Consider the following 19,473-nt stretch of genomic DNA (forward strand, 5'->3'; position numbering starts at 1 on the left):
CGGGAAGGGGGCAGTTCAGGAGGGGTGTGTTCAGGGGGCGTGGCTGGTGCAGGGAGGGGCGGGGTCAATGCAGAGGGGAGGGGCTGCCCAGGGGGGACAGGGGCCGTTCAGAAGGGGTCAGTGCAGGGGGCGTGGTCAGTTCAGGGGCGGGGCCGGCGAAGAGAGGGCGTGGTCAGTTCATGGGCGGGGCCGGCGCACGGAGGGGCGTGGTCAGTGCAAGGGGCGGGGTCAGTTCAGGGGCGGGGCCAATGCAGAGGGGCGGAGCCGCGCAGGTGGGAGAGGGGCCGTTCAGAAGGGGGCGTGTAGGGGTGTGGTCAGTTCAGGGGGCGGGGCCGGCGCAGGGAGGGGCGTGGTCAGTGCAAGGGGCGTGGTCAGTTCATGGGCGGGGCCGGCGCACGGAGGGGCGTGGTCAGTGCAAGGGGCGGGGTCAGTTCAGGGGCGGGGCCCGCGCAGGTGGGAGAGGGGCCGTTCAGAAGGGGTCGTGTAGGGGGCGTGGTCAGTTCAGTGGGCGGGGCCGGTGCAATGGGTTAAATGCCCCAGGCTGGCCCCGCACTCCCACCCCCCCCACGCTGCTCCCAGCCCGGTCCCGCTGCCTGCCCGGCCCGGCCATGCCGATCCGCTTTGCCCCGCTGCGCCTCCCGCTGCGGCGCCGGCTGCAGACCGCCGCGGTCCTGCAATGGGTCTTCTCCTTCCTGGCGCTGGGTGAGGGGCGCTGGGGGTACGGGGGGTGCTGGGGGGCAGCTGCTCGAGGGGTCCCTCTAGGGGAGGCTCTGCAGGGGGACGGGGTTCCCCCCTAAGCCTGAGCTCCCCTTCCCAGACGCCTGGGTCCCTTCTCCGGAGTGGGGGTTGAGACCCCCCCGCAGTCTAGTGACTGGGGGGACGCCAAATACTGAAATGTGGGAATTGAGCTCCCCCCATGCTGACTGAGGGGTGTCTCTCCTGCCCCCTAACCCCTCCCGTTGTGCGGTGTCTCCCAAGTAGGCTCCCCGCTTGGACTTCTGTGGGGGGGTGGGGGTGTTAACAGGTGCGGGGAGGGGGCCAGGTGGGTGCTGAGATATGACCCCCCATCCGCTGCAAAGCGCCCCCTACCTGCTGCGGGGGGGAAGGATCCCTGCTGCTGTTCTCAGCGCTTGTGGGGCTGCAGGGAGAGTGAGTGGGGGGAGAGACGCCTCCTGCCCCGCACCTACCCCTAGGGCCGGTATGTGCCCCCCGGACTTAGGGCCAGGGAGGGGGCATTTTTTGGGGGGTCAGGGGAAAGTAAGCACCAGTTGTGGGGTGCATGGGGGGAGTGGGGCAGCGGGTGTCTCTGTGGGGGGAGTGGGGCTGGTGCATTGGGGGAATATGCGGAGTATATGGGGGGCATGCGTGGGGTGGAGCATCCCGGAGTTGGGGGTCCATCGGGGGCAGCAGCCGTGGGGGGGAAACTGGGGCTGGTACATTGGGGGCAATCAGGGGTGGGTACATGGGGGGACGCATGGGGGCAACAGCCTGGAGTTGGGGGTGTCTGGGGGCAGCAGCCCTGGGGAGGAGTGGGGCTGGTGTGTTGGGGGAATGCATTGGGGTGAGCAGCTCGGAGTTGGGGGTGCATTTGGGAGAGGGGCTGCAGGGGGGAGCAGCCCTGGGGAGGAGTGGGGCTGGTGCAATGGGGGCAATCAGGGGTGGGTACATGGGGGGACTCATGGGGGCAGCAGCCTGGAGTTGGGGGTGTCTGGGGGCAGCAGCCCTGGTGGGGACTGGGCCTGGTGTGTTGGGGCTGATGCATGGGGTGGAGCAGCTCCGGGGAGAAGTGGGGCTGGTGTGTTGGGGGAATGCATTGGGGTGAGCAGCTCGGAGCTGGGGGTGCATTTGGGAGAGGGGCTGCAGGGGGGAGCAGCCCCAGGGAGGAGTGGGGCTGATGCAATGGGGGGTGGGTACATGGGGGAGCACACTGGAGTTGGGGGTGCCTGAGGGGACTGGGGCTGGTACAATGGGGGGTGGGTACATGGGGTGCTGCAGGAGGGAGCAGCCCCATGGTGGGGGGTTGGGTGCATGGGGTTGGGCTATGGGGGGGAGCAGCCTGCCCCACGGTGGGGGGGGGGTTGGGTGCAGGGGGGGCTGGCTGCAGGGGGAGCAGCCCCACGGTGGGGGGGGGTTGGGTGCAGGGGGGAGCAGCCCCATGGTGGGGGGTTGGGTGCGTGGGGGTGGGCTATGGGGGGGAGCAGCCTGCCCCACGGTGGGAGGGGGTTGGGTGCAGGGGGGTGGGTGCATGGGGGGGCTGGTCCCTAACTCCCCCCTCTCCCCCCCAGCCCAGTGCTGCCTGGCCCTGTTCCTGCTGGCGCTGCTGGGGGAGCTCTGGCTGCCCGCCCTGCTCTACGCTGCCTGGCTCTACCTGGACCGGGAGACCCCGGCCCGCGGGGGGCGCCGCTCGCCCTGGGTCCGCCGCTGGGCCGTGTGGCGGCACTTCCGCGACTATTTCCCCATCACGGTGAGAGCCGGGGCTGCCCCCTCCCGGCCCGGCATCGCGGGTCCCCCCCCCCGGTGGCCCTTGGGTGGGGGGGCTGCCCCCTCCCGGCCCGGTATCGCCGGCCCCCCCCCCCCCGGTGGCCCTTGGGTGGGGGGGCTGCCCCCTCCCGGCCTGGTATCGCCGGTCCCCCCCCCGGTGGCCCTTGGGTGGGGGGGCTGCCCCCTCCCGGCCCGGTATCGCCGGTCCCCCCCCCCGGTGGCCCTTGGGTGGGGGGGCTGCCCCCTCCCGGCCCGGTATCGCCGGTCCCCCCCCCCGGTGGCCCTTGGGTGGGGGGGCTGCCCCCTCCCGGCCCGGTATCGCCGGACCCCCCCCGGTGACCCTTGGGGGGGGCTGGGCCCCAGGCCCCCTATTGTGTCCCCCAGTGGTCCTTGGCAGGGGGGCTGCTGCATCCTGGGGGGTCCCCCTACCCTGTGGTGTCTTGATACCCCCATTTTCCCCTGCCCCATGTTGGGGCCCCCCTCAGCCCTCCCCTCTCTCCGCAGCTGGTGAAGACGGCGCCCCTGGACCCCTCCCGCAATTATCTCTTCGGGTTCCACCCCCACGGGGTGCTGGTGGCCGGCGCCTTCGGGAACTTCTGCACCGAGGCCACGGGGTTCGGGGAGCTGTTCCCGGGGCTCACGCCCCACCTGCTCATGCTGCCCTTCTGGTTCCGCCTGCCCCTCTTCCGCGACTACATCATGAGCGGGGGTGAGCGCGCCCGGACGCCTGGGTTCTCTCCTGAGGCGGGGAGGGAGGGTGGATTGGGAGCCAGGACTCCTGAGTTCTCTCCTGGGGCGGGGAGGGAAGGGGGGGCTGGGAGCCAGGACTCCTGGGTTCTCTCCTGGGGCGGGGAGGGAAGGGTGGGCTGGGAGCCAGGACTCCTGGGTTTTCTCCCCGGCTCTGGGAAGGGAGTGGGGGCTGGTGGGTCAGAGCAGGGGAGCTGGGAGCTAGGACTCCTGGGTTCTCTCCCTGGCTCCTGGAGGGCAGTGGGGGCTGGGAGCCAGGACTCCTGGATTCTCTCCCCAGCTCTGGGAGGGGTGTGGGGTTTAGTTGATGGGTGGGGGGTAGCCAGGACTCCTGGGTTCTCTCCCCAGCTCTGGGACGGGTGTGGGGTTTAGTTGTGGGGTGGGAGGGTAGCCAGGACTCCTGGGTTCTCAGCCCAGGCAGCGCGGTAACTGTCCTGTTTTCTCGCTCCAGGTCTGGTCTCCTCGGACAAGGCCAGTGTCTCCTATCTCCTGGGCCACGAGGGCGGGGGGCAGGTGGCTGTGATCGCAGTGGGGGGCCCCCCTGAGTCGCTGGAAGCCCGGCCCGGGGCACTGACCCTCCAGATCCTCAGCCGCAAGGGGTTCATCAAGGCAGCCCTGCAGCATGGGTGAGCTGGGGGCGCAGAATGGCTGGGGGTCGGTGGAGGAAGGGAGCGGGAATGGCTCAGGTGGGGGGGGACTCCTGGGGGGGCATGGAATTGATACGCATGGGATTATGGTATGCAGGGGCTTGGGATTTCAGGGGGCTGGGGAGGGGGTGACAAAGTGGAGGGGTGCAGCAGGGGAGGATTTGGGGGCAGGTGGGGCTGCAGGAATCCTGAGGGCTGGATGTGCAGGGGAGGTGTGGGGGGCTGGGGGAGCAGGGTGGAGTGGGGTGGTGTCAGAATGGGCACAGATCTGGGGTGTTGTAACTGTGGGGCAGTGGCTGGAGGAGTGGGGTCATTGGAGAGGGGGCATCAGGCAGGGCACAGATTGGGGGGCAGTGGCTGGAGGAGTGGGGGGGCACTGGGAAGGGGGTGTCGGGCCAGGCACAGACTGGGGGGGCAGTGGCTGGAGAAGTGGGGGGGCAGTGTTTGGAGGAGAGGGGGCATCGGGCAGGGCACAGATGGGGGGGCAGAGGCTGGAGGAGTTGGGGGAGTTGGGCCGGGCACAGCTCAGGGGCAGTGGCTGGAGGAGAGGAGGCATCAGGCAGGGCACAGATGGGGGGGCCGTGGCTGAAGAAGTGGGGGGCATTGGGCAGGGGCCGTCGGGCAGGGCACTGAATGGGGGGTATTGGAGAGGGGGTGTTGAACTGGACACAGATGAGGGGGCAGAGGCTGGAGGAGAGGGGGGCATTGGAGAGGGGGCATCGGGCTGGGCACAGACCAGGGGGGCAGTGGCTGGAGGAGAGGGGGCATCAGGCAGAGCACAGATGGGGGGGCAGTGGTGGAGGAGAGGGGGCATCAGGCAGGGCACAGATGGGGGGGCAGTGGCTGGAGGAGAGGGGGTGTTGGGCCGGGCACAGCTCGGGGGCAGTGGCTGGAGGAGAGGGGGCATCGGGCAGGGCACAGATGGGGGGGCAGTGGCTGGAGGAGAGGGGGTGTTGGGCTGGGCACAGCTCGGGAGCAGTGGCTGGAGGAGAGGGGGCATCGGGCTGGGCACAGATGGGGGGGCAGTGGCTGGAGGAGAGGGGGGTGTTGGCCGGGCACAGCTCGGGGGCAGTGGCTGGAGGAGAGGGGGGTGTTGAGCCGGGCACGGATGGGAGGGCAGTGGCTGGAGGAGAGGGGGCATCGGGCTGGGCACAGATGGGGGGGCAGTGGCTGGAGGAGGGGGGCATTGGGCTGGGCACAGACCAGGGGGTCAGTGGCTGGAGGAGAGGGGGCATCGGGCTGGGCACAGACCAGGGGGGCAGTGGCTGGAGGAGAGGGGGCATCGGGCAGGGCACAGCTCGGGGGCAGTGGCTGGAGGAGAGGGGGGCGTTGGGCAGGGGCTGGAGGAGGGGTACATCATGGAGCGCAGGCATCTGGGGGCGGGGTCCCGGGCAGAGCAGCAGGCGGTGCAAGGGGGCCAGGACATGGGGAGTGAGGGCCATGGCTCCGGGAGGCTGCCCCTGACCCGCCCCTCTTCCCGCAGCGCCGCCCTGGTGCCCGTGTTCTCCTTCGGGGAGAACGAGCTGTTCCACCAGGTGCCGAACCCCCGGGGCTCGCTGGTTCGGGCCGTCCAGGAGCGGCTGCAGAAGCTCATGGGGCTGGCGCTGCCCCTGTTCCACGCCCGCGGTGTCTTTCAGTACAGCTTCGGCCTGCTGCCCTTCCGGCGCCCCATCCACACCGTGGGTGAGCCGGGCCGGGGGTGGGGAGCCAGGATGCCTGGGTTCTCCCCGGTGCTGGGAGGGCAGTGGGGGCTGGTGGGTCAGAGCAGGGGGGGTTGGGAGCCAGGACTCCTGGGTTCTCTCCCCGGTGCTGGGAGGGCAGTGGGGGCTGGTGGGTTAGAGCAGGGGGGCTGGGAGCCAGGATTCCTGGGTTCTCTCCCCGGCTCTGGGAGGGGAGTGGGGGCTGGTGGGTTAGAGCAGGGGGGTTGGGAGCCAGGACTCCTGGGTTCTCTCCTCAGCTCTGGGAGGGAGCGGGGGCTGTTGGGTCAGAGCAGGGGGGGCCGGGAGCCAGGACTCCTGGGTTCTCTCCCCGGCTCTGGGAGGGGAGTGGGGGCTGGTGGGTCAGAGCAGGGGGGCTGGGAGCCAGGACTCCTGGGTTCTCTCCCCGGCTCTGGGAGGGGAGTGGGGGCTGGTGGGTCAGAGCAGGGGGCTGGGGGCCAGGACTCCTGGGTTCTCTCCCTGGCTCTGGCAGGGGAGTGGGGGTTGGGAGGTTAGAGCAGGGGGTGCTGGGAGCCAGGACTCCTGGGTTCTCTCCCTGCAGCAGGTTTGGGGTGCTGAAGTTGGCACGTCCTGTGCTGAACAGCAGTAGCGGGGAGCTGTGTGCCGGGGGGGGGGCGGTGGTGGGGGCAGGGAGTGGGAAGAGACCCCAGCTGGGCTGTGGGGGAGCTGGTGGCTGGGGGGTGTCTGTCTGCAGCGTCTGGCAGGACGGGGGCCTTGCCAGCTGTTCTCTGACCCAGTCCCCCATGCCCGCCCCAGGGGATCATTACTATTGCCCCATACAGAGCCAGGCTTTACCGGTACGTCTCTGGGGTGGGCTGGGGGCAGGGGATCTGCTGCTAACTCTGTCTCCTCCCCCAGTGGGGGCGCCCATTCTGGTGCCCAGGACGCCCTGCCCGTCCCACCAGGCCGTCGACCGGCTCCACGCCACCTACCTGGAGCGGCTCATCGCACTCTTCGAGGAGCACAAGACCAAGTATGGTGTCCCCCCGGAGAAGCACCTCAATCTCATCTAGGGGTGCTGGGCCCCGGGCAGCTCTTATTGGTTCCCCCCCATGGGGAGCCCTTGGAGGCTTGTTTTGGTTCCCCCTTCAGTGGGGAGGGGGTCCTACAGGGGGAACTTGGAGGAACCCCAACCCCCTGGGCCAGGCTGGGCTGCTCCCTGCCCCCCCCTCTGTTGCCCCAGGGTCTGGCTGCCCATCAGCAGGGGTGTGGGGCAGGGGAGGGGCTGTGGGGTGTGCTGCCAGCCAGCCTTGCTCTGAGTCAGGGGGTGTGGGGGGGCAGAGACAGCCCTTTCTCCTGCCCCCCTGGATTCACCCTACTGCAATAGGGCAGTGGTTGTGCAACTGTGGCTCTGGGTCCCAGGGCTGTCTGGGCAGCATCTGCCCCCCCACCCCCTGGCCTGGTGCCAGCCCCCTGGTTACTGGGCCAGACTGTAACTCCAGCCCCACGGGGCATGCAATAAAAGACCTTCCTGTGTAATTGGCTGGTGTGCTGTGTGGGGAGGAAAGGGGGGTGCTGAGGGGTGGCGGCAGGGCAGTGAGGCAGGGGGTGACGGGCTGCCAGGGTTTGTGTAGAGGGGGGAGTTCTGCCTCCATCTTGCCTCAGGTCACACAGCAGCTTAGGGGCAGAGCCTGTGGTGGGGGAGAACCCAGGAGTCCTGGCTCCCAGCCCCCCTGCTCTAACCACCAGCCCCCACTCCCGTCCCAGAGCCAGGGAGGGAACCCAGGAGTCCTGGCTCCCAGCCCCCCTGCTCTAACCACCAGCCCCCGCTCCCGTCCCAGAGCTGAGGAGAGAACCCAGGAATCCTGGCTCCCAGCCCCCCTGCTCTAACCACCAGCCCCCACTCCCGTCCCAGAGCTGAGGAGAGAACCCAGGAATCCTGACTGAAAGGCCAGTCCCTTGCCCTGAGGCACTCAAAGGTGGTGGGGGCTGGATGGGCCCAGGGCCTTGGCCTGGGGCCATTTAAACATTTATCTTTCTGCAAACTCAGCCCAGGGCTGGGCAAAGGGCACAAGCAGACAGGCCAGGCATTGAGAAACCCAGGCAGCGTGGCACTGGGGCTGGGGACACCTGCTTGGGAACAGGACTCCTGGGTTCTCTCCCTGGCTCTGGGAGGGGAGTGGGGGCTGGTGGGTTAGAGCAGGGGAGCTGGGAGCCAGGACTCCTGGGTTCCCTTCTGACCCCCTCTGTTCTAACTGCATTACATCCTCTTCCTTACAAACATGAGCTCCCAAGCTCGGTTAGCCCCACAGTCTGTCTTGCCCTGTGTCCTGTCTGACGCCGGCTGGTCCCACAACTCCAGGGGGATTGCAGAGAACAGGGTAACAGCGGGGGGGAGAAATCCCCTTGGTGTCTTGTCTGGGCATAGGGACACCCAGCATGGGGGGCCGCCCTCCAGGCACTGAGCTGGGGTTTGACCTCTGTCCCCTGGCAGGGAGTCCCACAGGTTAGGTGTGTGGCCAACCACGGCTTCCTTTGGTTTGTGTTAACCCCCTGGCAGGCGCTGCTGGCTCAGCTGTGATGGGAAGGAGGAACCGCCAGGCCTGGTTTTACAGCCCCGTGTTGTATGGTCCCCCCGAGTCGTCTCTTCCCCCAGCCAGCAGCCCTGCTCCTTCCAGTCGCTCCGTGAACGGGAGCAGGTCCCTGTTCATTGCCTTTTCCCCGGTCTGCTCGCTGCTGTGTGGGAGGGGATGCCCAGAGCAGGACACAGCGTCCTGGGGCCTGGCCCCCCCCCGGGCTTTATGGTACCACCATCGAACTCATCGGCTGAGGGGCCCATCTACCCTGGCGTCCTGGCTGGTTTGAAGGGGGATATGCGCCTCCTCGTGGCTGACACCAGAAACACCAGCTGTTCTGCACAATATCCCAGCTCCCCCCACACATGCCTGTTTGAGATACTTTACCTAGCCAGCTACAAGTGGGGAGGGGGCCTGCCCCTCTCTGCAGCCTGGGGGACTGAACTGGCAACTGGGTGGGAGAGGTGGGGTGCCCCCTGCAGCTGGGCTAGGGGCTGTGTCAGGGGCTGCAGTGGGTCGAGGAGGGGCCTGGACTCTGCCCTGATCATGCCCCACCCAGCTCTGCACCTCGGATCAGGGCTGGGCATGCAGGGGTCACCCTGGGCCAAGAGAAGGCAGCTGGTAGCTTGTTAAACACCGGGGAAAATGAGGTGCAGATAGGGGAAGAGAGGTGCCTAAGTCTAGCAGTCCTGGCCCCCACTGCCCTCCCAGAGCCGGGGAGAGAACCCAGGAGTCCTGGCTCCTTGCCCCCCGCACTCTAAACCACCAGCCCCCACTCCCCTCCCAGAGCTGGGGAGAGAACCCAGGAGTCCTGGCTCCCAGCCCCCCTGCTCTAACCACCAGCCCCCACTCCCCTCCCAGAGACGGGAGAGAACCCAGGAGTCCTGGTCCCCACTCCCCATCCAGAGCCGGGGAGAGAACTCAGGAGTCCTGGCTCCCAGCCCCTCCTGCTCTGACCCACCAGCCCCCACTCCCTTCCCAGAGCTGGGGAGAGAACCCAGGAGTCCTGGCTCCCAGCCCCCCCCCTGCTCTAACCCACCAGCCCCCCTTCCCCTCCCAGAGCCGGGGAGAGAACCCAGGAGTCCTGGCTCCCAGCCCCGCTGCTCTAACCCACCAGCCCCCCTTCCCCTCCCAGAGCCGGGGAGAGAACCCAGGAGTCCTGGCTCCCAGCCCCCTCCTGCTCTGACCCACCAGCCCCCACTCCCCTCCTGGAGCCCGGGAGAGAACCCAGGCGTCCGATCAGCGCCATGCCCTCGCTCTGAATCTCTCCCCCCCCCCCCCCCCCCCCCCCCGCGTATCTCCTGCCCCGCCGGAGTCTCATGTCGCTTCCGGGGCCAAAGTGCGTCATCGCGAGTGGGACGTGGATCCGGAGCTGGGAGCAGCCCCCTGGGCGTGGAGTTGGTGGTGAGAGCCCCTTGCTGCTGGGGGGCAGGGGCCAGGCTCGGGGGGAGTGGTTGGGAGGGCAGGGGCTGGGTGAGTCTGGCGGGGGGGGGGTTTGTAGGGTAACAGCCCCCATGCCCTGTCTCAGAGCCAGGAACATATAACCAGCCCCGTGCCCCACCCCAGAGGTGTCTGCATCTGAGCACCAGGCGAGGGGTCCCTGAGTAACTAGCTGCCCTGCCCCAGAGGTGGCTACATCTCAGCACCAGGTGAAGGGTCCCTGCATCACCGGCCACCCCGTCCCAGAGGTGGCTGCATCTCAGCACCAGGCAAGGGGTCCCTGGGTAACCGGCCGCCCAGCACCAGAGGTGGCTGCATCTCAGTGCCAGGCTAGGTGTCCGTGTCACCAGCTCTCCTACCCCAGAGGTGGCTGCATCTCAGCGCTGGGCGAGGTGTCCCTGGGTAACCAGCCGCTCCGCCCCAGAGGTGGCTGCATCTCAGCACTGGGTGAAGGGTCCCTGGGTAACCGGCCGCTCTGCCCCAGAAGTGGCTGCATCTCAGTGCCGGGCTAGGTGTCCCTTTGTCACCAGCTCTCCTACCCCAGAGGCGGCTGCATCTCAGCGCTGGGCGAGGGGTCCCTGGGTAACTGGCCACCCCGCCCCAGAGGTGGGCACATCTCATCACCAGGTGAGGGAGTCCCTGTGTCACCAGCTCCCCTACCCCACAGGTGGCTGCATTTCAGGGCCGGGTGAGGGGTCCTTGGATGAGGAGGTGCCCGGCTGGGCCCGGACTTGGTTCTGTCCTCCCAGCCAGGGCTGAGTGGAGCCAGGCTCCCCCCAGCAGGATGACTGGTGCCCTGAAGAAGCACCTTGAGCTGCTGAGCGTGTTTCAGTGGGTTATGACCTTCCTCTTCTTCGGTAAGTGAGGCCAAGAGGGGCAGGGGCCGGGGGAGGGGGGTCTGACTCCTGCAATGAGGGAGGTGGGTGCTGCCAAATATGCTGGTCACAACATCCCCTGGCAAGGAGTTCCACAGGTTAACAAAGCGTTTCATCTCGTTTTTATTAAGCCTGCTGCCTGTTAATTTCGTCAGGCAACCCCTGGGGCCTTGTGCTGTGTGAAGGGGGAAATAACACTTCCCTCTTCACTTTCTCTGCACCATTCCTGGTTTTATAGCCCTCGATCGTATCCCCCCCGAGGCGTCTCTGTTCCAAGATGACCAGGCTCCGTCTTTGTAGTCTGCCCTCGGACGGGAGCCATTCTGTTGTACTTAAAACGGCACATTTCTTAGTAATCCAGGTATTCGTTACCACCGTATCCTATGCAGATGAGCTATAACTTCCAGATAATGTTTTCACCTCTTAGCTCACACACCCACTCAGGCGGCGTCTTGTTACCAACTAGCTGCTCCCCCTAACTGCACTGGCCAGGTGAGTTAGCTGCGGGAGGGGTGGAGCCGGGTTTCTGCCGATCCGGATCGATGCTCCATGTTGACAAGATGAGACCCGGGGTCCTGTGCAAGGGCTCACATTTATAGCAGCTTCTCTCTCCTGCAAATCTCTACCAGCTCCGAAATCTGTGTCTGTTGGGCCTTTGTCCTGCTTTCTTCTGGGGGTTGTCCCAATGCTGCACCGAGGGTGTTTCCAAAAGCAGGTGCTGGCTTCTAACCCCCCAGGGAGGCCGTCAGTGTCTGCTCCTCTTTCCTGAGCCCACTTGAGACGTTTTAGTGTCCTTGGGTCTGGCTCCCAGCCCCTCTGCAAGGGGTGCAGCTGTCTGGAGGTGCTGCCTTCCCACCTTGCTCATTCACACCTCGGTCATTCGACAGGGCAATTGATTAAGGGAGTGGGGAGGGGGAAGGGATCTTATTCTACTCGCAAAAAGACATGTTTCTTCTACTGTAACTCTCCTTAGGGGCTACAACATTATCCCAGGGCTGAACACTAGGTTCTCTATACGCTTTCCTACATAGGGGTCTGATACAAAGTTGTATGAAAATAGCTCAACACAGGGATTTCTCTACAGTTCTGTACCCTGGATCACCGGTGCTGCCTTTCTCTGAACCTTTGCCAGTCCCACTAGATCCTTTCTGCGATGGGGCGACCACACCTGCCCACAGTATTCGAGGGGTGGGCGTCCCATGGATTTCTAGAGAGGCAACAGGATATTTTCTGTCCGATTCTCTCTCCCTTTCTTAATGATTCCCAACTTTCTGTTCGTTTTTTTGGCTGCGGCTGCACCTGGAGTGGCTGTTTGCAGAGACCTCTCCACAGGGACTCCAAGATCTCTCCTGAGCGGGAACAGCTCATTCAGCCCCCATCCCTGGAGATGCCGAGTTGGGATGATGTTTCCAATGTGCATCGCTTTGCATTGAGCAACACTGAATTTCACCTGCCACGTTGTTGCCCCGTCACCCAGTTCTGGGAGATCCCTTTGTAGCTCTCCCCAGCCTGCCTGGGACTGAACTATCCTGAGCAGTTTTGTATCATCTGCAGATGTTGCCACCTCACTCTTCCCCCTTTATCCAGATGGTTTATGACTCTGTTGAACAGGACGGGGCCCAGCACAGACCCCTGGGGGCACCACAATTTCCCTCTCTCCACGCTGAAAACTGCCCATTTGTTCCTACCCTTTGTTTCCTGTCTGTTACCCAGTTACTGATCCAGGAGGGGACCTCCCCTCCTGTCCCATCACAGCTGACTTTGCCTAAGAGCCTTTGGGGAGGAGGCTGGGCAAAGGCTTTCTGGAAATCGAAATACCCTCTATCCACTGGGTCCCCCTTGGCCACGTGTCTGTTGAGCCCCTCCACGAATTCTAGTAGATTGGTGAGGCGCGATTTCCCTTTACTAAAACCACGGTGACTCTTCCCCAAGTTCTGTTCATCTCCCTGTCTGACAATTCTGTTCTTTGCTAGAGTATCAGCCAGTTTGCCCGGTACTGAAGTCAGGCTTACTGGCCTGTGATTGCCAGGATCACCTTGGCGTTAGGTTAGCTGGCCTCCAGGCATCGGGTCCAGCGGCTGAGTTAGGTGACAGGTGACACACTCTGCAGTTTCCCGAGTTCCTGCAGATCTGGGGTGATCCCGGCTGGGCCTGGCGGTGGGTCGCTGTGTGATGGATCCATTTGTTCTACAATCTCCTCGTTGGACACCACAGTGTGGGGCCGGCCCTCAGCTCTGTCCTCCCCCGACAGGTGCCTTCTTCACGTCCCTGCTGTTCTATCTGCTCTTCACCCGTCTCTGGGCTGTCTCTGTGCTGTACTTCGTGTGGTGGGTGCTCGACCGTGACACCCCAGAGAGAGGTGAGTGTCCCTGCCCCCCGACCCCGTTCCCCACCATCCCCGCTGGAGCCAGCCAGTCTCTGCCCCATTCCCCGCCCCCCAGAGCCAACCAGTCCCAGCCCTGGGGCCAGGTGGGAGCCAGTGCCCCACAGAGGGGACAGGCCCCTACCCCATTCCCCAACCCCCTGAGCCAGCCAGTCCCCACTCTGGGGCCGGGTGGGAGCCAGCACCCCCCAGAGGGGACAGGCCCCTGCCCTATTCCCCGCCCCCCTGAGCCAGCCAGTCCCAGCCCTGGGGCCAGGTGGGAGCCAGCACCCCCCAGAGGGGACAGGCCCCTGCCCCATTCCCTGCCCCCCCGACGCCAGCCAGTCCCTGCCCTGGGGCCGGAGGGGAGTCAGTGCCCCCTAGAGGGGACAGGCCCCTGCCCCATTCCCTGCCCCCCCGAGCCAGCCAGTCCCTGCCCTGGAGCCGGAGGGGAGTCAGTGCCCCCCAGAGGGGACAGGCCCCTGCCCCATTCCCTGCCCCCCTGAGCCAGCCAGTCCCTGCCCTGGGGCCGGGTGGGAGCCGGCGCCCCCTAGAGGGGTCAGGCCCCTGCCCCATTCCCTGCCCCCCTGAGCCAGCCAGTCCCCGCCCTGGGGCCGGAGGGGAGTCAGCGCCCCCTAGAGGGGACAGGCCCCTGCCCCATTCCCTGCCCCCCTGAGCCAGCCAGTCCTCTGCCCTGGGGCCGGAGGGGAGTCAGTGCCCCCTAGAGGGGTCAGGCCCCTGCCCCATTCCATGCCCCCCTGAGCCAGCCAGTCCCTGCACTGGGATCAGTGGGAGCCAGCACCCCCCAGAGGGGACAGGCCCATTCCCCCCCCATCTCTCCCTGCAGGCGGCCGACGCTCAGACTGGATGCGACGCTGGCGAGTCTGGCAGCATTTGACTGATTATTACCCCGTCAAGGTAATGGGGGGGGGTCTCAGGGGGCATCTGCTCAGCTCAGGGGGGTGAGGAATGGGGCAGGGGGGTGAGGGGATTGGGGAGCAGTGGAGGTAGGAAGGGGGGGTTGGGGCAGTGGGGCTGGGACAGGGTGGGTATGTTGTGGGGGTTGCATCAGAGTCTGAATATTCAACCCCCCCCCCCGGACTGTTTGTCTGTCCGTCCCTCCCTTGCCCCTACCAGCTCATGTCTTCTGTCCAAATTGTCCATCTCTCCCCACCCAGTTCCTGCCTCCAGGGGCTGCCCCCCTGCTCCCCCCTCTGCCCCACACCAACTGCTCCATGAACCCCGGTTCCCACAGTGACCCCCAGCACCCCCCTTTATCCCCTCCAGCCCCCAGGCTGTCTGCTGCTCTCTCTGCCCCACAATGACCCTGTCCCCTTCCAGACCCCCTGTCCCCCTCTGACCTCTGCCTGCCCCCCACTGACCACTGCCCCCCACTGATCCCTGGCCCCTTCCTGACCCCCACATCCCTCGCTGACCTTTCCCCCCTCTGCCCCCCGCAGCTGGTGAAGACGGCGGCGCTGCCCCCCGACCGGAGCTACGTACTGGGCTGCCACCCCCACGGCATCATGTGCGTGGGGGCCGCGGCCGCCTTCTGCACCGAGGGCCCCGGCTTCTCCCGGCTCTTCCCCGGCCTGCGGCCCAGCCTGGCGCTGCTGGCGGGGCTTTTCCGCCTGCCCCTCTACCGCGAGTACATGATGGGCTTTGGTGAGGGGCGGGGCCCCAGCAGGGGGGCTCTGGGGGGCGGGGACCCCCCGGCATGGGGAGCACAGCGACACTCCCCTTGCCCTGGGGCAGGAGGGGCTCTGGGGGGCAGGGACACCCCCACCTGGGCATGGGGGGTCTGCAGGGCAGGGACACCCCGGCATGGGGGGCACAGCAACACTCCCCTTGCCCTGGGGCAGGAGGGGCTCTGGGGGGCAGGGACACCCCAACCTGGGCATGGGGGGTCTGGGGGGCGGGGACACCTCGGCATGGGGAGCACAGCGACACTCCCTTCGCCCTGGGGCAGGAGGGGCTCTGGGGGGCAGGGACACCCCCACCCGGGCATGGGGGGTCTGCAGGGCAGGGACACCCCGGCATGGGGGGCACAGCGACACTCTCCTCGCCCTGGGGCAGGAGGGGCTCTGGGGGGCAGGGACACCCCCCCCGGGCATGAGAGGTCTGGGGGGCAGAGACACCCCGGCATGGGGGGCACAGCGACACTCCCCTCGCCCTGGGGCAGGAGGGGCTCGGGGGGGGCAGCAGAGATGGGTGGCACAGACACCCCCACCCCAGGCATGGGGGCTCTGGGGGGGCAGGGACACCCCCACCCGGGCATGGGGAACTCTGGGGGGGCAGGAACACCCCTGCCCTGGGCCTGGGGGGGCAGGGATGGGGGCCACAGACACCCCCACCCTGGAACATGGGGAGGTCTGGGGGGGCAGGGACGGGTAGCACAGAGACACTCCCTTCCCCTTGGGGCATGGGGGGACTCTGGGGAGGCAGGGACATCCCCACCCCGGGACATAGGGAAGTCTGGGGGGGGCAGAGACACTCCCACCCGGGACATGGTGGGCTCTGGGGAGTGGGGGCGGCAGGGATGGGGGGCATAGAGACACTCCCCTCCCAATGGGACATGGTGGGCTTGGGAGGGGGGCAGGGACAAGGGGGATGGACTTGGGCTCTGGGGAGGAGGACCTGGGGGGAGAAGCCTGTAGCTCCCTCCACATGGCCATGTGCTATAGGGTGTGTATGTGTGTGTGTGTGGGGTCTCCCATCCCTATAGGGGGGTCTCTCTTCTGGCCTCTGCCTCTTCCAGCTATAATAAGTTTATTTGGGGGTCACCCACTGCCCATACCCCTGTGCCTCCCCCCGAGGGAGCCCCCCCCATGTCCAGGCTCCTCACCTGCCTCACCGGGGAAGTGGTACTTGTCCCCCCTTTGGCCCCCCATGCTCCGGGGGGGGGGGTTAATTGTCCTCTGGGGTGGACCTGGGGGAGCTGCCAGCTTGTTCCCTGGGGAAAAGGGGGTGTTTGACCCCAGGGTGGGGAGAAGTTGCTGCTTCAGCCAACCCCCCCCAGCTCACTATCCCCCCACCCCCCCGCAGGGATGTGTCCTGTGAGCCGCCCCAGCCTGGATTTCCTGCTCGCCCGGCCCGGCAACGCGGTGGTGATCGTGGTGGGGGGCGCGGCTGAGTCGCTGGACTGCGCCCCCGGGCAGCACCGCATCATCCTGCAACGCCGCTCCGGCTTCGTGCGCCAGGCGCTGCAGCACGGGTGGGTACCAGCGGGGTGGTGGGAGGCTGGAGCATTGGGTGTGGGAGCTGGGGCACAAGGCGGGTGCTGGGTGGGTCCAGGTTGGGTGCCCTGAGATATGGACAGGTGCATTGGGGGCATGTGAGGTGGGCACCAGGCCGGTGCTTTGGGTGGGTGCCATATAATTGCATTGGGGGGGTGGCTGGGCATTGGGTGGGCAGGGATGGGAGGACACTGGAGCCTGGGGCAGGTGAGCTGGGGCACAGGGCGGGTGCTGCATTGCTGTGGGGCACACTGAGGGGGCACGAGGACGGTGCATTGGGTGGGTGCCATGTGATTGCATTGGGGGGGTGTTGAGACAGGGCTGGGTGCAGGCACTGGGTGGGTAGGAGTCAGGGGACACCGGTGCCTGGGGCGGGTGAGCTGGGGCACCGGGCAGGTGCTGCACTGCTGGGGGGCACGCTGTGGTGGGCACCAGGCCAGTGCATTGCGGGGGGCACTGGAGCAGGTAAGCTGGTGCCGGGGACTGGTGCTGCACTGCTGAGGGGCACGCTGGGATGGGCACTAGGCTGGTGCATTGTGGGGGGCACTGGGGTAGGTGAACTGGTGCCAGGGACTGGTGCTGCATTGCTGGGGGGCACGCTAGGGCAGGCACCAGGAAGGTGCATTGCGGAGGGCACTGGGGTGGGTGCTGCATTGCTGGGGGGGGCATGCTAGGCCGGGCACCAGGCCGGTGCATTGCGGGGGGCACTGGGGTGGGTGAGCTGGTGCCGGGGACTGGTGCTGCATTGCTGGGGGGCACGCTGGGGCAGGCACCAGGAAGGTGCATTGCAGAGGGCACTGGGGTGGGTGCTGCATTGCTGGGGGGCATGCTAGGGCGGGCACCAGGCTGGTGCATTGCGGGGGGCACTGGGATGGATGAGCTGGTGCCAGCGACAGGTGCTGCATTGCTGGGGGGGGCACGCTGGGGCAGGCACCAGGCCGGTGCATTGTGGGGGGGCACAGGGCGGGTGCTGCATTGCTGGGGGGGCAGGTTGACAGGCACCAGGCCGGTGCATTGCAAGGGGGGCACTGGGGCGGGTGCTGCATTGCTGGGGGGCATGCTAGGGCGGGCACCAGACCGGTGCATTGCGGGGGGCACTGGGGCGGGTGAGCTGGTGTCGGGGACAGGTGCTGCGTTGCTGGGGGGCACACTAGGGTGGGCACCAGGCTGGTGCATTGCGGGGGGCACTGGGGCGGGTGAGCTGGTGTCGGGGACAGGTGCTGCGTTGCTGGGCGTGCACACTAGGGCGGGCACCAGGCCGGTGCATTGTGGGGGGCACAGGGGAGGGTGCTGCATTGCTGGGGGTGCACCGTGTCGGGTGCAGGCTGGTGCTGCTCCCCCGCTCTAACCCCCCCCCCATGTCTTGTGGCAGGGCCGCCCTGGTTCCTGTCTATTCCTTCGGGGAGAACGAGGTTTTCCGGCAACTCATCTTCCCGCCGGGCAGCCGGCTCCGGCACCTGCAGCTCCGCTTCAAGGACGTGACGGGCTTCGCGCCCTGCCTGTTCTGGGGGCGCGGGCCGCTGCCCTTCCCCTCGCCCGTCACCGTCGTGGGTGAGGAGCCCGGGGAGGGGCTGGTCCCGGCCCCTGGGACGGGCAGAGGTGGGGGATTCCAGCCCCCTGCTAACCCCCACCCTCTCTCCACAGTGGGGAGCCCCATCCCCGTGCCGCACCGCCCCCGTCCCACCCGTGCCGAGGTCGCTCACTACCACGGGCTGTACGTCGAGCAGCTTCGCCAGCTCTTCGACCGCCACAAAGTCAGCTGTGGGCTGCCGGCCTCCTGCCAGCTCAGCGTGGTGTAGGGCCCCCGGGCACCTCCCGGCCTCCTGCCAGCTCGGCCTGGTGCGGGGCCCCCGGGCACCTCCCGGCCTCCTGCCAGCTCGGCGTGGTGCAGGGCCCCCGGGCACCTCCCGGCCTCCTGCCAGCTCGGCCTGGTGCGGGGCCCCCGGGCACCTCCCGGCCTCCTGCCAGCTCGGCCTGGTGCGGGGCCCCCGGGCACCTCCCGGCCTCCTGCCAGCTCGGCGTGGTGCGGGGCCCCCGGGCACCTCCCGGCCTCCTGCCAGCTCGGCGTGGTGCGGGGTCCCCGGGCACCTCCCGGCCTCCTGCCAGCTCGGCCTGGTGCGGGGCCCCCGGGCACCTCGCGGCCTCCTGCCAGCTCGGCCTGGTGCGGGGCCCCCGGGCACCTCGCGGCCTCCTGCCAGCTCGGCGTGGTGCGGGGCCCCCGGGCACCTCCCGGCCTCCTGCCAGCTCGGCGTGGTGCGGGGCCCCCGGGCACCTCCCGGCCTCCTGCCAGCTCGGCGTGGTGCGGGGCCCCCGGGCACCTCCCGACCTCCTGCCAGCTCGGCCTGGTGCGGGGCCCCCGGGCACCTCGCAGCCTCCTGCCAGCTCGGCCTGGTGCGGGGCCCCCGGGCACCTCCCGGCCTCCTGCCAGCTCGGCGTGGTGCGGGGCCCCCGGACACCTCCCGGCCTCCTGCCAGCTCGGCGTGGTGCGGGGCCCCCGGGCACCTCCCGGCCTCCTGCCAGCTCGGCGTGGTGCGGGGCCCCCGGGCACCTCCCGGCCTCCTGCCAGCTCGGCGTGGTGCGGGGCCCCCGGGCACCTCCCGGCCTCCTGCCAGCTCGGCCTGGTGCGGGGCCCCCGGGCACCTCCCGGCCTCCTGCCAGCTCGGCGTGGTGCGGGGCCCCCGGGCACCTCGCGGCCTCCTGCCAGCTCGGCGTGGTGCGGGGCCCCCGGGCACCTCGCGGCCTCCTGCCAGCTCGGCGTGGTGCGGGGCCCCCGGGCACCTCCCGGCCTCCTGCCAGCTCGGCCTGGTGCGGGGCCCCCGGACACCTCCCGGCCTCCTGCCAGCTCGGCCTGGTGCGGGGCCCCCGGGCACCTCCCGGCCTCCTGCCAGCTCGGCCTGGTGCGGGGCCCCCGGGCACCTCCCGGCCTCCTGCCAGCTCAGCGTGGTGCAGAGACCCCCAGCCGGACCCCTGTGCTGGCTCCCCGGCCTCCTGCCGGCTCAGTGTGGTGTAAGGACCCTTCTTGCTACACCCCCCTGCCGGTTTAGCATCAGCGGGGGACCCCCCCCTGCACCCAGTCCACAGGGTCCTGCCAGTTTGGCCTTGTCTGGGGGTCCTGCGCCCCCCACGCAGGTCCCTGCCCCTGTCCGGCCGGCTCGGGGTCACCTGCCTCGCGCTGCACCCCCGGGCCAGGCCGGGCCCCCCCCTTGTCCTGCTGCTGCCCCCACCCGGGGGGGAGCCGCTTCCTGCCCTCAATAAACGCTCTGAGTTTATTTTGCACCTCCAGCCTCCAGCGACTTTTATGCCTCTGCAGCGCCAGGGATGCAAACCAGCCCCCCCCCCGCAGTCCCTCCCCTCCACAGACCGGGAGCAGGGGCTGCCCAGACCCCCCAGCTGAGATACGGGCCCTGCCCAGACCCCCTCACCCCCGAGATCAGGCTGGGATGAAGGATTT

At 67.8% G+C, this 19,473-nt stretch overlaps 2 protein-coding genes across 5 annotated transcripts; both read left to right on the forward strand.

Moving 5' to 3' along the window:
* Window positions 1-608: 608 nt before the first annotated feature.
* Window positions 609-7,072, forward strand: LOC115643146 (2-acylglycerol O-acyltransferase 2-B-like). The gene is made up of 6 exons (XM_030546982.1): window positions 609-702; window positions 2,286-2,464; window positions 2,986-3,190; window positions 3,680-3,854; window positions 5,359-5,558; window positions 6,452-7,072. The coding sequence occupies exons 1-6, from the start codon at window positions 609-611 to the stop codon at window positions 6,604-6,606; spliced, it is 1,008 nt and encodes a 335-aa protein (XP_030402842.1). The 3' UTR covers window positions 6,607-7,072.
* A 2,216-nt stretch (window positions 7,073-9,288) lies between these two features.
* Window positions 9,289-19,266, forward strand: MOGAT3 (monoacylglycerol O-acyltransferase 3). Of its 4 annotated transcripts, XM_030546975.1 has the most exons (9): window positions 9,289-9,513; window positions 10,217-10,406; window positions 12,676-12,783; window positions 13,634-13,704; window positions 14,247-14,451; window positions 15,832-16,000; window positions 17,395-17,573; window positions 17,667-17,827; window positions 18,916-19,266. In XM_030546975.1, exons 2-8 carry the CDS (start codon window positions 10,253-10,255, stop codon window positions 17,819-17,821), a joined length of 1,041 nt encoding a protein of 346 aa, XP_030402835.1. In that variant the 5' UTR covers window positions 9,289-9,513; window positions 10,217-10,252; the 3' UTR covers window positions 17,822-17,827; window positions 18,916-19,266. The 4 variants fall into 4 exon arrangements, with proteins under 4 accessions (XP_030402835.1, XP_030402832.1, XP_030402834.1 ...); XM_030546972.1 differs by having other exon boundaries at window positions 17,395-17,827; XM_030546974.1 differs by lacking the exon at window positions 18,916-19,266 and adding an exon at window positions 17,873-17,938 and having other exon boundaries at window positions 17,395-17,831.
* Window positions 19,267-19,473: the final 207 nt, after the last annotated feature.

The sequence above is a fragment of the Gopherus evgoodei genome, unplaced genomic scaffold (genome assembly GCF_007399415.2).
Source record: "Gopherus evgoodei ecotype Sinaloan lineage unplaced genomic scaffold, rGopEvg1_v1.p scaffold_51_arrow_ctg1, whole genome shotgun sequence".
Lineage (NCBI taxonomy): Eukaryota > Metazoa > Chordata > Testudines > Testudinidae > Gopherus > Gopherus evgoodei.